The sequence below is a fragment of the Carcharhinus amblyrhynchos genome, chromosome 19, assembly GCF_965287045.1.
Source record: "Carcharhinus amblyrhynchos chromosome 19, sCarAmb.v2.hapA, whole genome shotgun sequence".
Taxonomy (NCBI): domain Eukaryota; kingdom Metazoa; phylum Chordata; class Chondrichthyes; order Carcharhiniformes; family Carcharhinidae; genus Carcharhinus; species Carcharhinus amblyrhynchos.
The window spans coordinates 49646728-49667132 of NC_137342.1; the positions used below are offsets into that span (position 1 = coordinate 49646728).

At 45.3% G+C, this 20405-nt stretch overlaps 1 protein-coding gene across 7 annotated transcripts in view; it reads right to left on the minus strand.

Moving 5' to 3' along the window:
* The window catches only part of frmd4a (FERM domain containing 4A), a 613918-nt gene that overhangs the window by 18845 nt on the left and 574668 nt on the right, over nt 1–20405 (minus strand). For all 7 annotated transcript variants that reach the window (XM_080207761.1, XM_080207763.1, XM_080207759.1 and 4 more), the window contains exons 17-21: nt 17199–17427; nt 15233–15289; nt 12693–12930; nt 8841–9017; nt 3438–4300 (exon numbers count right to left, since the gene is read on the minus strand). In XM_080207761.1, the coding sequence (XP_080063887.1) occupies nt 3438–4300; nt 8841–9017; nt 12693–12930; nt 15233–15289; nt 17199–17427 (1564 nt within the window). The remainder of the gene's footprint in view (nt 1–3437; nt 4301–8840; nt 9018–12692; nt 12931–15232; nt 15290–17198; nt 17428–20405) is intronic.

The following is a 20405-nucleotide window of genomic DNA, read 5'->3' on the forward strand; positions in this document are numbered from 1 at the left end:
AGTGCAGGCAACAAGCACGCCAATGTGCTTCAGGGACAGAGGGAGACTAGGGGGAACACTGCTGGGGAGATTGTGGATTCAGGCAAAGGGAATCATTCGTGGAAAGGATTTCCGATGCAAGCGGTGTTACGAGACATTGGAATAGAGAAGGAGGAAACGTGGCAGAATTGGTTAGAGATACAAATTCAGATCAAACAACCTGACTGGAATTTATACAACTGCTCTGCAGGAATGTTAAATCTTGCTGAGTGCACTTTCTTATTTTCAGGGTGGTTCAATGAAATAAGCAAACTGCTTCCTGTTTACTCAGAGTTAGGGATGGTTCCTGTCTGAAAACAACATCTCAAATACTGGGAACTCACTTTTAGGTCTCGCCTGATGACAGAAAGAAGGATCTTTTGTTTAACCATCAAAGTTCCTAATGGTTTACTGGAGAAATTACCAATGGTCGGGAAGTGGAAATCCTCAGAATAGATTAGTGGTATTCCCAGTGGCTTTGGGATAGACATCGCAAGGGTGGGATTGGTTGTGGTGTGTGGTTAAGAGTTCCTCACTTGTTGGTAAATGAAGGCTGAGTGAACACACTCAAATGAGGAAAATTTACCCTCAGAAAAAGTGTTCAAGTGTTAATCGTCTGAATCCGAATCATCTGCATCACAACCACTTCTAGAAGATTTGTATTAAATGGCACATCCCTTTGTTTGCAACAAGCAAAATACTGACCGCACTCAACCAGCCCCAGCTTGCAAAATTAAAATGCAAGGGCCCAAAATTAGGTGTGACTCCATGATTGGACAGCACTTGCTAAACAATCCTGATTGCGTTAAGAATTTCACTGAAAACAGTTTGAGATTACCAGTCGGTTCACAACGTGGTTCATGTGAGCATGCTAGAGTTTGCATATATTCACACACAGGACCCTAACCTCTGCCGACAGAGGGAGCATGTCCACATGTTGTGCATTCCTAAAATAAACAAAAGCTTGGAGGACAGCCATTTCCTGATGCTAATACCTTGACCAATCAGATTAACGGGCATGATTTGAATTTGAACAAAAGCTTGGCAGTTAACTGTTCACTGGTGCATTCTGCATCATAATACCTCTACCAATCAGAATATACCTGTCGACCAATCAGAACTCTCTTTTCATTCAGTATGAATTTTTGTTCCCTTTGCAATTGGTATTTTTGTGAATCTGTCCTGATAAGTGCAAAGGGAAAAGCTTTGACAGCATGTCTCTTTATTCAGCTGTACCATTAATATTTGTTTGCTGATGGCCATTTGGCTTGAGTTAAAGCACAGCAAACTGGCCAAAGGAATAGTGCATAAGTGGAAATCCTCCTCAGAATCTCCGTACAACATGAACTCAAAAAGTAAAGTTCAGCCAAGGGGGCAGGGCTGAGAGGCTTCTCCTCTTGTGGACTCATCATCTTCCTGTCCCCAGTAACGAGTGCCTCACTCTGCATCTTTCAATAAATCGCAACCAATGACAGTTAATGCTTCATCATGCATTTGCGCTGGGTACCTCATTATCTCAGAATGTACAATAAAACAACAAAAATCTGTCACCTATGTTACGTTGGAATAAACATTCACTTTTGACATAATGTCCCACTGTCCAAAGATGTGCTGGTTAGGTTGCTTGGCCATGCTAAATTGCCCCTGTCTTAGTGGGGTAAATAGGTGGTGTTAGGGGGATAGGGTCTGGGTGGGATTGTTGTTGGTGCAGACTCAATGGGCCGAATGGCCTCCTTCTACACCGGACCGATTCTATGATCTATAAAAGATTGAAAGTTACACTGAAAAATATCTTCATACCAACGTCTCAAACACTGATATCCACCACTTCCACCGTTGCTTCACTGGGGGTATTAAAAAGTAAAGAAAGAGCGCCTTTGACAATCTCAGAACGTCTCAATATGTTTTATAGCCAATAGAGTACGAGTGACATGATGGCAGTGGTTAGCGCGACCCAAGTTCGATTCCAGCCTTGGGTCACTGCCTGTGCAGAGTTTACATGTTCTCCCCGTGTCTGCGTGGGTTTCCTCCGGGTGCTCCGGTTTCTTCCCACATTCTAAAGATGTGCAGGTTAGGTGGTTGGCCACGCTGAATTGCCTCCTAGCGCCCAAAGTTGTATAGGTAAGGTGGACGAGAGGTTATGGGATTGAGCTGGCAGGGGTTGGGAGTGCGAGCCTGGGTAAGATTCTGAATGGGTGCAGACTCGAAGGGCTGACTGGACTCTGTCTGCACTGTAGAGATTTTGTGATGTTATGAAGTACGATCAAAACGTTATTGCAGTTGTAATTACAGGAAATAAAATGAGTTCCCATAATTAGCAACACGATAAGGACCAGATCTTCTGTTTGTATGACACTGGTGGAGAGATAAACATTGGCCAAGACACTAGGGATTACACCCCTCCTCTTCGGAATGATGCTGTGGGATCATTTACATGAAGCTAGCAGAGCAGACAGTCCCTGTGTCTGACATCTCATTTGGGAGACGGTATCTCTGACAGTGCAGCTCTCCTTCACCACCGTGTTAGCCCTGGCCTGGGACTTGAATACAGAATCTTTAGACTCAGTGACACAAATGGATCCTTGCCTGACACTCATTAAGTCAGCGTTTAGACAATAGTATCTGTCAGCTGAATTTCACACAGACGTAATATATATAACACCCTGCCAACAATCAATATCTCTCGCAGTGTTGATGTTTCATTGGCCTTTCTTCTCAATTCCACCTGTGCAAAAGGACATTGGAATGTAATATTTCAAATGATAAAAATAAAAGCAGCGCGATGTGAAACTTGCCTCACAGGAGGAATTAAGGCGAGTGGGGTAGGAGTATTCAAGGAGAGGTTACAGCTGGGAATCTCTGGCCGTTCACACACTGTCACTGCTACCAGGAGAATTTGGCTACAGCGAGAGCGGAGAATCCCGCTGGTGTGAGTGGCTGGGGAATTCCATCCAACTGAAATGCAGGAGGGAGGAGGGAATAAAAGGATTTGCCGACCCGGTGCGTTGAAGTGGGCTGGGAGGAGGGTCTTATGGAGCATAAATACTCCCATTGGATTGGACAGCCTGTTTCCTTGCTGTAAGTAGAACACAGAACAGTACAGCACAGGAACAGGCCCTTCAGCCGTCCAACCCTGTACTGACCACGGTTACCTACCTACACCAACCACTTATATCCCTCTATTCCCCGTTTGTTCAAGTGCCTATCCAGATAAGTCTCAAATGTCGCTAATGTGTCTGCCTCAACCACTTGCAGTGCGTTCCAGGCCCCCACCACCCTCTGTGTAAAAAGCTTCCCCCCGCACATCTCCACTGAGCCTTTTCCCCCCTCGCCTTGAACCCCCTTCTAATTGTCATTTCTGGGGAAAAGCTTCCAACTGTTCACTTAGCAAACGCGTGGACAGAGAACAGAAGTTTTACCTGAAGCAGCTGATGTTGCTTTGGATGGTTGAGGCATTCGGGTTATCCGACTGTGAGCCATGAAGGCGCTGTGAGCTGTGCTGTATGGAGAGCTCCTGTCCGATGAGTCAGAGCTTGTATGAGAGAGTCTATTGTGGTCCTTTAGTGTGGCTGAAGACCTTTCATACCATGACCGTAGTTCATCCGACAATGCAGTTCTGTTTGTACTCCTCTCAGCATTATCTTTAACAAGGGAAGGAGTCCTAACAATTTGCGAACGTGATGGTGTCAGCTTTACGGAATCAATGTCATCGCCATGCCAAGTATCCTTATAGATCCCACCTGCAGTATAGGAGTTCGAGGTTTTAAATTGTGCTTTCACACTGTAATGTCCCTCTTGGTCATTTTCCAAACTGCGTACCACCACCGGTGTCGGACTCCCCTCAATGTACAGGGGATATTCCTTAATCCTGTACTGCGAGGAAGGCTGGCTCTGGCTGTGAAGGTAAAACCCACTGCCGTTTCCAGTGCCGTTCTTAGCTGCCAGGTTGGGCATGCTCCCTGAATTGGAGGAACCGAGATTCCCGGCGGATCGGTGCCTCTGCCGTTCCCGGGCCTTGGACGGCGAGTCCTCGGCCAGTGTGGAGTAGTTGGCATGCACGTGAGCGGGGTAGTAGTGTTCCGAACTGGAGTGGCTGGTGCAAGAGGAGCAGTCGTCTAAAGGGTCAGAGCCGTTACTGCTACGAGTCCTTGGGGTGTAGAAATCTGGACTCCCTGTTTCGTTCTCTGACACAACCAGCTTGCCCTGGGATTCCAAACTGGAGCTCCTGTGTCTAAAGTGCTGTGCTAAACTGTGCAGGCGAGTAGGGCTGATATCAACCGACCTGGAAAAGCGAAAAGCAAATTGTTACCATTTGCACTGTGTCTCTTAGGAAGGTTTAGAACCAAAGGGACCACTGCAGCCAACATGAAAACCAGTATGCACGAGTGGAACACTCATACACTTTGCACACGATGTGGATATGCCAGTGTTGGACTGGGGTGGGCACAATGAGAAGTCTCACAACACCAGGTTAAAGTCCAACAGGTTTATTTGGAATCACGATCTTTCAGAGCACTGCTCCTTCATCAGTTGAATGGACCTTTTTTTACATTTTAATACCTCCAGTAAACTTTAACTCGGTGTTGTGAGACTTCTTACTGTACTTCTGGGACACTCTCTGTCAGATACTGTCTAATTCCCTCTCTTACTGACATTCCCAGATCTATAATCTTGCAGACAGTACTGAGCACTTATTTATCAATCTCTCTGTAAAGTGGTTTGATCTAGAATGTATACTCATACTTCCTTGTACTATGTTGAACTTTTCTTTCATTCGTGGGACATGAGCGTCGCTGGCTGGGCCAGTATTTATTGTCCATCCCTAGTTGCTTGAGGACAGTTGAGAGTCAACCACATTGCTGTGGCTCTGGAGTCACAGACTGGGTAAGGACGGCAGATTTTCCTTCCCTAAAGGACATTAATGGACCAGATGGATTTTTCCAACAATTGACAATGGGTCAGCAATAGATTCTTAACTCTATATTCATTGTTTAACAAGTTCAAATTCCACCATTTGCTGTAGCAGGATTTGAACCCGGGTCCCCAGAACATTAGCTGAGTTCCTGGATTAATAGTCTAGCGATAATACCACTGGGCCATCACTTCCCTTAATTCATTTGGTTATCTTGAGTTCAAGTCATCCCCAGCTCTCTGGATCCTGAATACCACCAGATATCTTTTAAAGAGCCATCATTCTCCAGTAAAACCCAGTCTTTCTCCATAAACCAGTTTCTGTTGCCTTTTCTTGCAATGTTGAATCCACAGTATTCATTCAGCATATTCCCCCCATCCCGGAACCCCAACAATGTCAGTCAGCAGCCTTCACAGTTCCCCAGCTGAGACCAGCATCTGCCTTTTGCAAGTTATAAGTAACTGCAAACTTGTGTTGTGATTTCTTGGTTAATGCTAGGAAGAGTTCCAGTAATTATTCCTCTTGTTTAATCTCATCACATTGTAGTCACTACATTCACTAGCTGCTAGTTCAATTTCCTAATCTCTTGGTACTGGCACCAGTTTGCAACTGATCTCCTGGCAATCCACTAATAATACCACACCGCAAGTCACGATCGCTACTTCACTTGAAACTGGAAATTACTTCAGTGCACTTTACAAAATGAAGCCTGAAGCTGGCACAATGGCGCTGGGCACCGACGCACTCTTGCAGAGAACGGCAGAGCAAAGTTCCAGGTCTTGACTTGAGAAATGCCAGCCTGAGGTCGGGTCCCCCTAGTTCCTGTTCTGGGTCTGCAAACTGAGAACGAGGCTTTCCTATATCTCTGCTCTCCACACAGATTCAAGTCGAGTGATGTAGACCAAAGGTGGTTATGCCTTTTTTCGACAGTCTACTTTTCCTTCCCCCTCTCTCCTGAAGCACCAGTTTGCTTTGGGATATAATTCCAAGGTTTCCAGTGTCTCGCCAAGGTAGTTGCTGTTCATTCCAACATGCGGAGTTTTATAGTAAATCTATTCCTGTCTTCAGTGCAGTTCTGGAGATTGCATTTTCCAGCAATGCTCCACAAGGACACACATCTTTCTCCATAAGCCAGAGATGACTCCCCCTAGTTCCTGTTCTGGGTCTGCTGGTAGCCGGTTGAGAGTGACATTGGTGAGGGAAGCCAGCCTGTCCACCCTCATCCTGCTGTGGACACAGATTTTGCCCAGGGAGACAAGGTAAAGAAACAATGTGCAACCCTCAGTGGGGAGTCATCTCTGGCTTATGGAAAAAGATGTGTGTCCTTGTGGAGCATTGCTGGAGGAGTGGACGGCACGGTGACACAGTGGTTAGCACTGCTGCCTCACAGACAAAGGATCGGGGTTCAATTCTGGCCTCAGGCCACTGTCAGTGTGGAGTTTGCACGTTCTCCCCGTGTCTGCATGGGTTTCCTCCAGGTGCTCCGGTTTCCTCCCACAGTCCAAAGATGTGCACTGGCCATGTTAAATTGCTCCTTAGTGTCAGGGGGACTAGCTAGGGTAAGTATGTGGGGGTTACAGGAGTAGGGCTTGGGTGGGATTGTGGTTGGTGCAGAGTCAATGGGCTGAATGGCCTTCTTCTACACTGTAGAGATTCTATATTTCTATGGGAGGAGTGGGAGAGGAAGGGTGGAGCTGTGGGAGGGGAGGGGAAGGAAGGAGTAGGGGTTGGAGGTTTGGCAGCTCTTCAAAGAGCCAGCACAAATTGGATACACTGAATGGATTCCTCCGTGTTTTGCTATTGTTTGATTCTTTGACGTTTGGCTCCAGCACTTTTGTCAATCACTGCGGGTGAGATTTTAACTCCTTCAAAACCCACTCAGCTACATGGAGTTAAAATAAGCAGGTTTATTCATCCTATACGGTAATGTGGGACCTGTGCTCAGATAGAAGGCAGGCAATTGGTGCTGGTATCACAGTCTCTCCTCTCTCCCCAACTTCTTCCCACTTGGAATTTGGGAAATGAATTACCTTCGGGAATCTGTTTCTTGATGATACATACTTGTGATGTTTGCAGCTTCATAAACATGTTATAAAAAGTACAGTTTTGAACATCAGGAGCCAGCACATTCTGCAAAAAACTGATATCTAAATCCTACAGAAATAAGGGTGCAGAGTGTAGATATCCAGAGAAATAGGTGTGAGAATGTGGATACAAATTCAACTTTCTCTGTAAGAGCATAGTAATCAGTTGCTGCAGGTGGAAATGTACCAATAAAACATTGTATTAGATCACCCCGACACTGGATCAAAGAGTTAAAGAAAATCCAAAACAAAACCACACAGATGCTGAACATCTAAAATCCACCAGAAAATGCTGGAGATACTCAGCGGGGCTGGTATCAGCTCTGGAGAAACAGGATTAGTGATTCAGCGTTCCTCAGAGCTGGAAATGTTCGTGGGTTTTAAGCAGGAGCAGAAGGGAAAGTGGGGGGGGGAGAGGGGAATGAGGAGAGGGAGGGGGGAGGGGAGGGGAAGGGGGAGAGGGAGGGAGGAGAGGAGGGAGAGGGAGGGGAGGGGGGAACGGGGAGAGGGAGGGGAGGGGGGGAACGGGGAGAGGGAGGGGGGAGAGCAAGGGGAGGGGAAGGGGGAAAGGGAGGGGGAGAGGAAGGAGGGGGAGGAGAGGGGAATGGGGAGAGGGAGGGAGGAGGAGGAGAGGGAGGAGGAAGAACGGTGATAAACCAGAGGTGAGAGAGAGTAAATGACGAAAGGGCTGATGGTTCAAGGCAAAAAGGGAGATGGGAATGAGACAAGTATCGAAACAAAAGATGGCTCTAAGTAGGAGGTTCAGATGGAATGAACAGAAAAACAGAATCGTTGAAATCTTACGGTGCAGAAGGTCACTCGGCCCATCAAGTCTGCACCGACTCTCCAACACAGCATCCCACCCAGGCCCTAACCCCATGCATTCAGCCTGTTAACCCTCCTAACCTGCACATCTTTGACACTAATGGACAATTTAGCATGGCCAACCAATACAATTAACCTGCACATCTTTGAACTGTGGGAGGAAGCCGGAGCACCCAGAGAAAACCCACGCAGACACGGGGAGAATGTGCAAACTCCACACAGACAGTGACCCAAGGCTGGCATCGAACCCGGGTTCCTGGCGCTGTGAGGCAGCAGTGCTAACCACTGTGTCGCCGTGCCGCCCATAACCAACAATTGCAGTGTGATAAATAGAAGCAGAGGTTACGATCTGAAATTATTGAACTCGATGGGTGGGATCTTCCATTTCTGCTGACAGTAAGCCCCTACCACGGGTCCATCGGGAAACCCCATTGACGGCAGCAGGGTGGGGGAAGGGTGCGGGTGTGGAATCTGCCCAACGTTGATTCTGGAAAACTGTAAAGCATCTAATTAAAAATTTAGTTGCCATTTTTCATGTTAAATATTTAAGTGGTTGCATCATTGCTTTAAGAGCCAGTCACATGATTTGATGGTGATGTCATTGGGATGTTTCCTTGTTTAGTTTCATTTTCTACTCTGCACAGGTGACAGCTCCTCAATAAATCTGCTGTTTGATACTTTGACTCTACGTGTGCACACCACATCTTTTTCTTTTTGATCAAAACACACAACCCTGAATAAAGTGAGGACGTTTCACTTCAAACTTGTATCGAGCTTATTAGACTAGAGTAGGAGACCGAGAATAAAGAGATCAGAGAGAGGGCAAGGTGGAGAATAAAATAACAATTGTCAGTGTGAGAGGTAACCCTCCCAAAGAGTTAACTATCCTTCACTCGAGGAGCTTGCCTGTACTTTCAGTTTCCTGTTTCGATTTCAGATTGACAGGGTCTGCATTTCGCCTTACTTCCAGGAGAAAATTGGCTGTTTGTCAGGTCACTTACCGTGCGGAGTGGACATACGGGGGACTTCGAATCTGTAGGTCTGGTGTGGATGGCATGCTGGACTGGGAACAGTTCCAATGAGGCGCACTTCTTACAGGGCTGCTCTGCAGGGACCCACCAGCTCCAGCCTCTGCACAGCTCCCTACACTGGGAAACCGCGTGTGTCCACTCCCCAGGCTGAATAATAACACAAACACAGAACGTCACTGAAAGGGTTTTAGCTCAATAAATGACAACAGGTTCCATTAGTACATTTCACAAATTGTGGATGGCTGGAAGAGTTATTAGAATAAATCACATTGGTCATAATGTGTGAGGGTCGCACTCAATTCCTTCAGAAGTATTTTGCATTTTTGACTTTTTAAAAAAATTCATTCATGGGATGTGGGCTTCACTGGCTGGGCCAGTATCTGTTCCCCATCCCTGAGGGCATTTAAAGAGTCAACCACATTGACGTGGGTCTGGAGTCAAATGTAGGTTAGACCAGGTAAAGCTGGCAGATTTCCTCCCCTGAGGGACATTAGTGAACCAGATGGGTTTTTCCGACAATTGACAATGGTTTCATGGTCATCAGTAGATTCTTAATTCCAGATATTTTTTATCGAATCCAAATTTCAGCATCTGCGGTGGCAGAATTCGAATGCAGGTCCCCAGAGCATTACTCAGTGTCTCTACTACGAACCCAGTGATAATACCACTACGCCACTGACTCCAAAAGGCTTCCAACTAACTTGTGAAGTTTATCCTTTTGCAGCTTTCCTGTTCTGGAATTCTCACACTGCTGTTTGCATCACCAGCATCATGGCTGTCAAATTGTTCTCATCTTTAAAGATCTGTTCTTGGGGCAGGAGTAGCGCTGGTAAACCGCGTTTACTGCCCTGTCTCGCCGCACTGGGAAAATGGCGGCTGGTTGTCCAAACCAAGGTGCTTGTTAGGCAGGTGGCATGTTAACCAGAGTCAGGGTTATGTACAGACCCCCTTTGTGGATGAAGCAATCCATTTGTGTTTCTAATGACAATCTGGTGACTATTCTGGCCATTTCTCCGATGCTGGCCCAAAATATAGAAGGTTTATTCAATTTTCTATTGGAGAACCCTTGAACTCATGACCTGTAGACTGACAGCTGAGTACCAGTTCCGCAGACATTACAATGCACCACATGGCAGCAATGGTATCTGTCGTGCAAGGTTTGAGCCCAGAATTTGAAATAGAAATATCAAAAGTTACTGCAGGAAGAAACTCTCAAGAACTACATTTAAATCTCCTAAATGAATGAGAAACTTGTCCATTCACAGGATGGGGGCACTGCTGACTGGTCCAGCATTTACTGCCCATCCCTAATTGCCCCCTGAGATGGTGAGCTGCCTTCTCGAGCCACTGCTATCCATGTGGTGTAGGTACGTCCAATGTGCTACTAGGGAGGGGGCTCCAGGGTTTTGACCCAGTGTGCGGTTTGGACGGGACTGTGAGATGACGGGTTTGGAAAGTGCTGTCAAAGGAATCTTGGTGAGTTGCTGCAGCGCGTTGTGTAGATTTTACTGACACAGTAGCAGAGGGAATACTTGTTTAAGTTGGTGAACAGGATGCCCATCAAAGGGGTTGCTTTGCCTCGGATGGTGTTGAGTTTGAGTGTTGTTGGAGCTGCATTCATTCAGGCAAGTATTCTATCACACTCCTAAGTTGCACGCTATCGAGGCTTGGGGAAGTCTGGAGTTGAGTTACAAATCACAGAATTCCCAGCCTCTCATCTGGTTCTGTAGCTACAGTATTTTATATGGCTAGTCCACTTCAATTTCTGGCCAATGGTAACCCCCAGGATGTTAATAGTGGGGGATTTAGGATGGGCCATGCCATTGATTATCAAGCGGTGCCGAATAAATTCTCCCTTGTTGGGAATGGTCATTGGCTGGCAGCAAAAATAACACTTCTGAGTGAATTTCAAGTGTTGACAAGGCCAGTTCTGATCAGGTCATTGATGTCTGCGCTGCCATATTCACTTATACTATTTTAACAGCTTTGTAGAAATTGAGGCCAGATTGCCAATTGGAAATGATACATTGGTGAGTCTGAGAAGGTGAAATATTCTAAAAGGTTTCTGACCAATTGGAAGCTAGTTTTCTGATTGGACGATCGGACACGTGACGATTTGGGTCTTTGAAACCAGAATCAAAATTTTATTCTGAAGGACAAAAAGCTTGTATTTATAAAGCAGCTTTTATAACCTCAGGATGTCCACAGTACTTCATAGCCAAGCACTCTAGCATTGTAGTCACTATTGTTACATAAGGAAACTTGGCAGCCACCTTTCACACAGCAAGATCCCACAAGCACCAATGCAAGAGAAATGACAAAACACCATGTCCATATATTGGCCACAGAGAAAGAACTTCCATGGTCTTCTCTATCTATTTCAAGATGATTATTGAATATGTTAGGATTTTGTGTTTCAAATTGTAATGCAAAGTTTCTCTAACTTGCTGAAAGAAAAAATGATGGATTGAGAGAAAAACCATTATAGTCTCTCTAAGAGACATCACGCTAACATGTCTCTGCAAAATAGCATTGAAATACTCCTCAGGGATTCCCTTTATTTATAAACTCTGTTCCACCCCTAATAGTGCTTCAGATACAAAGTCAGAGCCCAGAGTGTCAGTAACCCTGACAGTCCCCGTGAGACTCCCTAAATGGACAGGAAATCATTACCTCAATCAGGGAGCTCATACTCTGTACTCCAACCTCATGGACCTCATTCAGGTCATTACAATAATTCTCTGAATAATTCCCTCTCAGATCTTCACCCAGGGTTCACACACTTTTCTTTGGGTCTAACCCAGCTGTATTGTCACCGATTGCAAGCAAGCGTTAAGTTTATCTGTAGTTGCTTCCTGTCAAAATGTTCTGTTCAATGAAACTGTTTAAATTAGGGAGGTGCGGTCACACACACCACACCCACCTTCCTTTTTAACTCCAGTAAATTAAAACGCTGTTTTTAACAAATGGAAACACCTGGTGCAAAGGTTTAAAATGCCTCCTTGCTCCACTACAGTTCCGTGTACTGACAAGTTACTTCTACTCTTTTACTTTGGGCAAATGAGGAGAACTTTCTACTCTTCCTCAAACAGTATTGATGAAACGAGCACAAACCTGATATTATTGGAATAAATAAGAATAGAAAGCATTCTTTCTGGTTGTATCACAGCTTGGTCTGGGCTCCTGCTCTGCTGAAGACCACAAGGAACTACAAAAGGTTGTGAATGTAGCCCAAGCCATCACGCAAACCAGCCTCCCATCCATTGATCCTACTACACCTCCTGCTGCCTCGGCAAAGCAGCCAGTATAATTAAGGACCCCACACACCCCGGACATTCTCTCTTCCACCTTCTTCCATCAGGAAAAAGATACAAAAGTCTGAGGTCACATACCAACCGACTCAAGAACAGTTTCTTCCCTGCTGCTGTCAGACTTTTGAATGGACCTACCTCGCATTAAGTTGATCTTTCTCTCCACCCTAACTATAACTGTAACACTACATTCTGCACCCTCTCCTTTCCTTCTCTATGAATGGAATGCTTGTTTGTATTGTGCGCAAAAAGCAATACTTTTCACTGTGTGTTAATACATGTGACAATAATAAATCAAATCAAAATCAAATCAAGATGCATTTCCCTCCAAACCACTGGAACTGACCACTGTCTTTGTACTGGAATAAGATCCATTTGAGGATTTGCACCCCATGAGATTACATTAAAGCCAAATAACATCATTCTGTCACAGACTGACATTGGTGCTATTTAAAGCAGAAGGGAATTCTGCCCACATTGGTACTATCCCCTTCACGGTGCTGAGACTCACCTGGAGTGACTGTGAGAGCCACGTTTCTTCACCTTCTCATATGGTTCATCTAAGGACGACTCCTTCCACATTTTTGGTTTGATCGGCGACTTGTTGTAATCACTGCGATGATAATGCAGCTGCCGTAATCCATCCAGAGACTGGGGGGGAGGAGGTCTCTGATGTGAGGGAGGCCGTGGAGGGAGGCCTTTATGTGGAGACTGCACTGGCGATGAAACACTCGTAACGTGGCAATCTTCTGCAAAATAACAAAACTTGAAAACTTAGGAACTAGGAACAGGAGCAGGGCCAACTCATTGGCCCAAATTTCCACAGAGACTGAATGGCTTTGTGTATTAGCCAAACCGGCTCTGGATTCTGGAAGTCGAACCTGCGAATCCAGCACCCAACATTTTTGCCGGGTGCGGGTTATGGTTTGCACATCTGTGTTTCACTCAGATAAACGCGCATACAAAAAATACAGCTACTTTCAAACGGATGTAATTTTTGTTAATGGGATGTCCAGAACATGACTTGTGGGCTTTAGACATTTCAGCAAATGGTCTAAAGCTGCCAGAATTATTTGGAGCGGTAGGGTGCCCTTTGGAGAGGCAAGGTGCCCTCTGGGGTTGTTAAATGTAGACATGAATGTGCGTAAAAAAGTGGATAAACTCAGTGGAACAATCAAGCTGTCAAGGCACTTAGGTCCCCAAACTCTTTAAATTTTGAAAACAAAAACTAGCCTGTTGTGGCTGCTTGCAATTTCATGAATGGACTGTAGACATAAGTCTGATGGTTATCATTGTAGTATTGGTACCACAGGATTGGTTTCACAATGTATTACTATCAGTGGACAGGCTGTATTGTCACAGTTCGATTCACACCTCCAAGTAGTTATAAAGACTTTGACGTGAGGCTATAAATACAAATGTTTGTTTTTATTAAGGGCAAAGTGTTTGAAATAAATGTTTGTGTTCACAAAGGATTGAGTATCTGAAGGAATTTAAATGTACCGAATGGATTTTTATGATGTTTTTGTGAAAACATCAATAGACAGATAGACATTATTTAGTTCACCTCAGCATGGGTCTGGAGATCTGACCAACCACATTACATGGGTCTGGAGGTCTGATACTGGGTGAGTTGGCACAGAGGATATAAGGACAAAAGATATGGGGGCATGCTAATGACATAAGTTGGCACTGGAGCCACAAAGGTCCAATGGGTGGGTAGAAACATACAGGTTGGCATGGAGGATATGAGGGACCATGGGTGTGGGTGGGGTGGCATGAAGTGGTATGAGTTAGTATGTTGGGGGCATGGGGAGTGGGGGTGTGTGAGGATTGGGAGGGCTGTTTTTGTTTCTTTTACAGCAGGGATGAACTGCTAGATCACCGAGGCGGGCCTATTAAGCAGCCCGCCTTCATACCCGGCACCTCTGTGGCTGTCTCCGCATTGTTTTCAGAGGTGGCAGGCTCAAATCCCATTAACATCCAGCTCCTCAGAACAATTATCCCAATATCTGGGACACATTTGCCTGGGTTGGATTTCCAGACTTGGGAACTTCCCTGACACTAGGTTCCCTACCCGGGTGTAAACTTGACCCACCAAGTCTGCTCCACCTTTCAATGAATCTTTCTAACCTACCCTAGCTCCATATTCCTCAACTCACTAAAAAAATCTTCAATCTCCCTTGAACACTGAGCAGTCACAGCTTTCTGGAGAATTCCAAAGATTCACACTTCCTTGAGTGAAGAAATTTCTCCTCATCTCAGCCCCAAATGGTTGATGCCTAATGACTCCTAGTTCTAGATTCCCCAGCCAGGGAGAAACGGCCTCTCAGCATCTACCCTGTCCAATCATCTACGAATTTCAATGCTATCGTCCATCGTTCTTGTGAATGTAAACCCAATTGACTCAATTCACTTCTTCCATCATTTGCAGACTCTCACGAGCTATTTTTCCTTGCTTTTTAAATCCAGGCATGTGCTTTAAGGTATATTTTTAATGTTCATTTGTGGAACATGGGCATCACTGGCTGGCCAGCATTTATTGCCCATCTCTAGTTGCCTTGTAAGGCAGTTGAGAGTCAACCACATTGCTGTGGCTCTGGAGTCAAACGTAGGCCAGACCGGGTAAGGACGGCAGATTTCCTTCCCTGAAGGGACATTAGTGAACCAGATGGATTTTTTCAACTATCGACAATGTTTCATGATCATCAGTAGATTCTTAATTCCAAATATTCTTTATTTAATTCAAGTTTCACCATCTGCTGTGGTGGGATTTGAACTCAGTTTCTCAGAACATTAGCAGAAGTCTCTGGATTAATAGTCCAGCGGTAATACCACTAGGCCATCGCCTCCCCTAAATCTACCTGACGGTTTACAAATTGCAGTTATCGGGAAACAGAGACCATCGGGATTCCAACACACAGTAACGTTGTCCTCTCGCTGTGTGAGTCAGGAGTTGGGTGACCAAACAGCTAAACTGTAAACTTACTTCCAATAAAATCATGAAAGAATCGGGTGACACTGCAGTCATCCCATGAAGGGATTACTTACCATCCTCAAGAACCAGGGCATCCGACAGTGAGCTGTCTTCTGAGCCAATGTTTGCTTCTATGAGAAAAATCAGAAGAAAGTACATCATTCTTGTAGCACCAGCTCCAGGGAGGGTGAATCTATGGGTGATGTGCCTGTGACTTTTTACCCCACACATTCCTGATTCTAATTCTATCAATGTTGAGAAATGACAGACGCTTTGTCAAAGAGATCTCAGATCTCAGTGTTCAAACTATCACACCTTCCAATTTCACCTGACTGTACAGGTTAAAGGATGTGGCATGAGATGGAGCATTTGAGCTAGAAGGAGAGACTGGATAGGCTTAGATTGTTTTCTATAGAGCAGGGAAGACTGGGGGCGGGGGCCATGATTGAAATGTGTAAGATTATGAGGGCTACGGACTGGGTAAGTAAGAAGCAGCTCTTCTCTTGGTTCAGGGGTCAGTCGCGAAGGGACCTCGTTTCAGGAGAAGGAGCAAGAAATTCAGAAGAGTTTTGAGGAAAGAAGTTTTACTGAGAGTACGGTGGGAATGTGGAATGGACTGCCTGGGAAGGTAGTGGAGGATGGAAACCTTACAACCTTGAAAAAGTATTTGGATAAGCGCTTGAAATATTGTAACATTCAAGAATATGGGACAAGTTCTGGAAAATGGGGTTAGTCCAACTTTAATGGTAGTTATTGTCAGTGCAGACTCGATGGGCCGAAGGGCCTTGTCTGCACTGTATGATTCTATAGTGACAGTATTTATACCAATACATCAAGGGGCTTAATTTCCATAACGTGGGGACAGGTTAATGCATTTATGTAAAATTAGGGTGACAAATAACAAGGCCATTAGGCCATAAGCCCATGCTGGCCCTCTGAGGAGCAATCCATGCTATTCCCCCATTCTACCCCTGTAGCCCTGTAAGTACTCACCTAATTTCTGTTTAAGATCATTGACCTCTGCTTCCAATGCCCTCTGAGGCAGAGAATCCCATTGTGTAATAAAGATTTTCCCCATGCATCAATTGCCCAAAACCTTACACCTGTATATCCGGATCCTTGTACCATCAGCCGATGCCAACAGGTTTTCTTTGTCTGCTTTGATTAAACCTGTCATAATCTTGTACACCTCGAACAAATCTCTCCTCAATCTCCGGTGCTCCAAGGAGAACAACCCCAGCTTCTCTAACCTCACCTTGAGCTAAAATCCCCCATCCTATTCTGGTAAATCTCCCTCTGCACCCTCTCGAGGACCATTACATCCTTCCTAAAGTGACCGGAACTGGATGCAATATTCTAAAACGTGGCCTAGCCAAAGCTTGGAAACGTAGAAACTAGATGCAGGAGGAGGCCATTCTGCCCTTTGAGCCTGCTCTGCCATTCATCTTGATCATGGTTGATCATCAAATTCAATGACACCCCCTCCCCCATATCCCTTTAGCCTCAAGAGACATATCTAATTTCTTCTTGAAATCACACAACGTTTTGGCCTCAACTACATGCTGTGGTAGTGAATTCCACACATTCACCACCCTCTGGGTGAAGAAATTTCTCATCTCAGTTCTAAAAGGTTTATCCCTTATCCTCAAACTATGACCCCTAGTTCTCCCCCATCATTGGGAACACTCTTTCTGAATCCACCCTGTTAGAATTTTATAAGTTTCTAGGAGATCCCCTCTCACTCTTCTAAACTCCAGTGAATATAATCCTAACCGAATTAGTCTCTCCTCATATGTCAGACCTGCCACCCCAGGAATCAGCCTGATACACCTTCTCTGTACTCCCTTCATAGCAATATCCTTGCTATATTGCCAGCTTTATAAATATTCAGCATAACCTTCCTGCTTTTGTGCACTATTTCAGAATTCCTTTGTGTTGTTTTAATACTGTCGTATAATTTAGTGACTAACGACTGTTAGCAAAAATTATCCATAAATATGTTAAAGAACATAGCCGTTCTAAGTGTCAGTGACCACTCACCCTCTATGATTAAAGATGCCCTTTGTGTGGGTTTCTTTCCAGAGCGGATCCTGTAATCATTGATGGCGTTTTCAATGTCCTGCAGTTTTTTAAGTGCATTTAAGTAGGACATCTTTCTTTGCTTCTTCATCTTTTTGCTGACATTAGGGTCAGTGGCCAGGCGCCGGGCTGCCTCAGTGATCTGAGACTGAATGGCAAACTCTCTCTCTAGCCGTTCCAGCTCAACCTCCTGGGGAATGAAGGAAACTTCAATCACATTTTTCTCTTTAGAGTCACACACTCATAAGCAGCTGCTTTAAGGCCATTAACCGGGAGTTTGGGGATTGTTTAGAGCTCTCTGCAGCAGGAAGGTGATTAAACAAACGTCAAGCAAAGCAAAAATAAATTCTCTCGACATCCTTTGAACATCAATGTAATCATCCTTCAGTCAGAGTATCAACAACATTTTCAAGTTTCAATCCTCAGAAGCTGTATCTAGTTTTGTTTTAACTGGAGATTGACAACTCCAATCAATAGAGGCCACAGGATAATGATTGGGAAAATTTTGTACAGTATGTAGGGTCGCTGAGGAATGTCTTCCTGGGCTAGAGCATTGCTGAGAGAGCTCTACTCTACACGTACCTGTACCCTACACCAATTGTCAGCATGGCATCACTCAACTCTACCCAACTGAAAACTCATTACAAAAAGATGCAGAACATGGCACCAACTGTGAGGCCCTTGATGGGTTAGAGTCGTATGGACTGCACAGCACAGAAACAGGCCATTTGGCCCAACCCGTCGATGCTGGTATTTACACTGCGTGTGTGCTTCCTCTCACCTTTCTTCACCTCATCCCATCAGCAGAACATTCTATCCCCTTCTCCCTCATCTATGTATCTTGCTCCGATGCGCCAAGCTGGCAGTAGTGAGAGACATAGTCCTACCATGTCTTGAACTAAAACCAGCACAAAACTAAACATACAGGCCTAGATTTTCATAGGATCACAGAATCCCCACAGTGCAGAAGGAGGCCATTTAGCCCACCAAGTCTGCACTGACAAGAATCCCACCCAGTCCCTATTCCCATCACTCACATATTTAAGAACATAAGAACATAAGAAATAGGAGCAGAAGTAGGCCATCTGGCCCTTCGAGCCTGCCCCGCCATTCAATAAGATCATGGCTGATCTGTCGTGGCTCAGTTCCACTTTCCCGCCCTCTCCCCATAACCCTTAATCCCTTCTCTTATCAAAAACCCATCAACCCGCTTCTTAAAAATATTTAGCGAGGCAGCCTCCACCACTTCAACGGGCAGAGAATTCCAGAGATTCACCACCCTTTGAGTGAAGAAGTTCCTCCTCAACTCCGTTCTGAACCGCCCCCCCTTTATCTTGAGGCTGTGCCCCCTAGTCCTACTGTCTTTTTTGAGCGGGAAGAGTCTTTCCACCTCTATCCTATCCATCCCATTCATCATCTTATACGTCTCAATGAGATCTCCCCTCATTCTTCTAAACTCTAACGAGTACAAGCCTAGTTTATTCAGCCTCTCCTCATAGCTCAACCCCCTCAACTCCGGTATCAGCCTAGTAAACCTCCTCTGCACTCCCTCCAAGGCCAAAATATCCTTGCGCAGGTGCGGCGCCCAAAACTGCACACAGTACTCCAGCTGCGGCCTCACCAATGCCCTATACAGCTGCAGCAAGACCTCCCTACTTTTATATTCAATCCCCCTCGCTATGAAGGCCAGCATCCCATTCGCCTTCCTGACCACCTGCTGCACCTGCAGGCTGGGTTTTTGCGACTCATGCACAAGGACCCCGAGGTCCCTCTGCACCGTCGCCTGCTGCAGTTTTTCGCCACGTAAGTAATAGTCCTTCCTACCATTCTTCCTACCAAAGTGGATTTACCCAACTAATCCCTCTAACCTACACATCCCAGAACACTAAGGGTCAATTTAGCATGGCCAATGCACCTAACCCATATATCTTTGGGTATGAGAGGAATCCGGAGCACCTGGAGGAAACCCACGCAGACACGGGAAGAATGTGCAAACTCCACACAGATAGTGACCCAAGCCTGGAATTGAACTTCGGTCCCTGGAGCTGTGAGGCAGCAGTGCCAACCACTCTGCCACCATGCCACCCCGTGACGGAGAGTCTTTCTAGCATGGTGAAAATCTTGGCAATGGACAGAAATTGGAAGTTGCTCCCCGGAAGGAGTTGGGGCAGATGATGCAAGACAAATTATTAGTGAAATGCTGAAACAGTCGGTGTGCCTGAGAAAGCTAATGTCACCACTCAAAATGTGAACTTTTCTGTCGAGATTGTATTGCAAATGTATTTTCACTGAGCAGTAATATATTCATACATATCAATAATACTTAGAATGTTTTAGTATTGCAACAATAACGTGGTTGTATTATGAGAAAATTGAAAACAGTTTAAAAATCATTTATAATATTATAATGTTTCCTTTTGAGGAGGGGCAGCTGGTATTTCTTCCTCGCAAATCCAGAATCTCAACATTTCAGGGGTCTAATATTATTCATGCAGGAATGTAACATTGCTAACTGCATCACTGATTAGATTAATCACTCGCAATGTGTCTATGCTTCCAGGCAGTGTGTGTGTGTGTGTGTGCACCCACCTCTACATCTATGATTAAAGCAGGCCCAATATGAAACTAGTGCTTTGAAAGTGGTGACAGATACTGTTTATCAATAAAGACCCATCCATACCTGATACAATCCCATATGTCAGGATAATGCCGGACATTGTGTATAATACCCACTAAATGTGTATTGGGCATCAGCTGAAGGCAGCATCAAGGTCAGCTGTACAGAATAATCTATGGGTTCGGCAAGCAGGTTTGTCCTTTAACTATGCTGAAGCATCTCAGTAAGGTCCGCATTGCGGAAGCATATCCCACAGCACCTTTCAAACCCGAGACCCCTGCTGTCGAGGAGGAGCCAGGCAGCAAACATCTGCAACTTCCCCTCCAAGCCACGCACCACCCAGATTATAAAATGTATCGCTCTTTCTTCATTTTTCATTCCAGGTCAAAATCCTGGAATTCCCTCCCTAACAACCCTGTGAATCGCAGAACAGAATCACAGAATCCCTACAGCACAGAAAGAGGCCATTCGGCCCATCATGCCTGCACTGACAACAATCCCACCCAGGCCCTATCCCCATAACCCCATGTATTTACTCTGCTTGTCCCCCT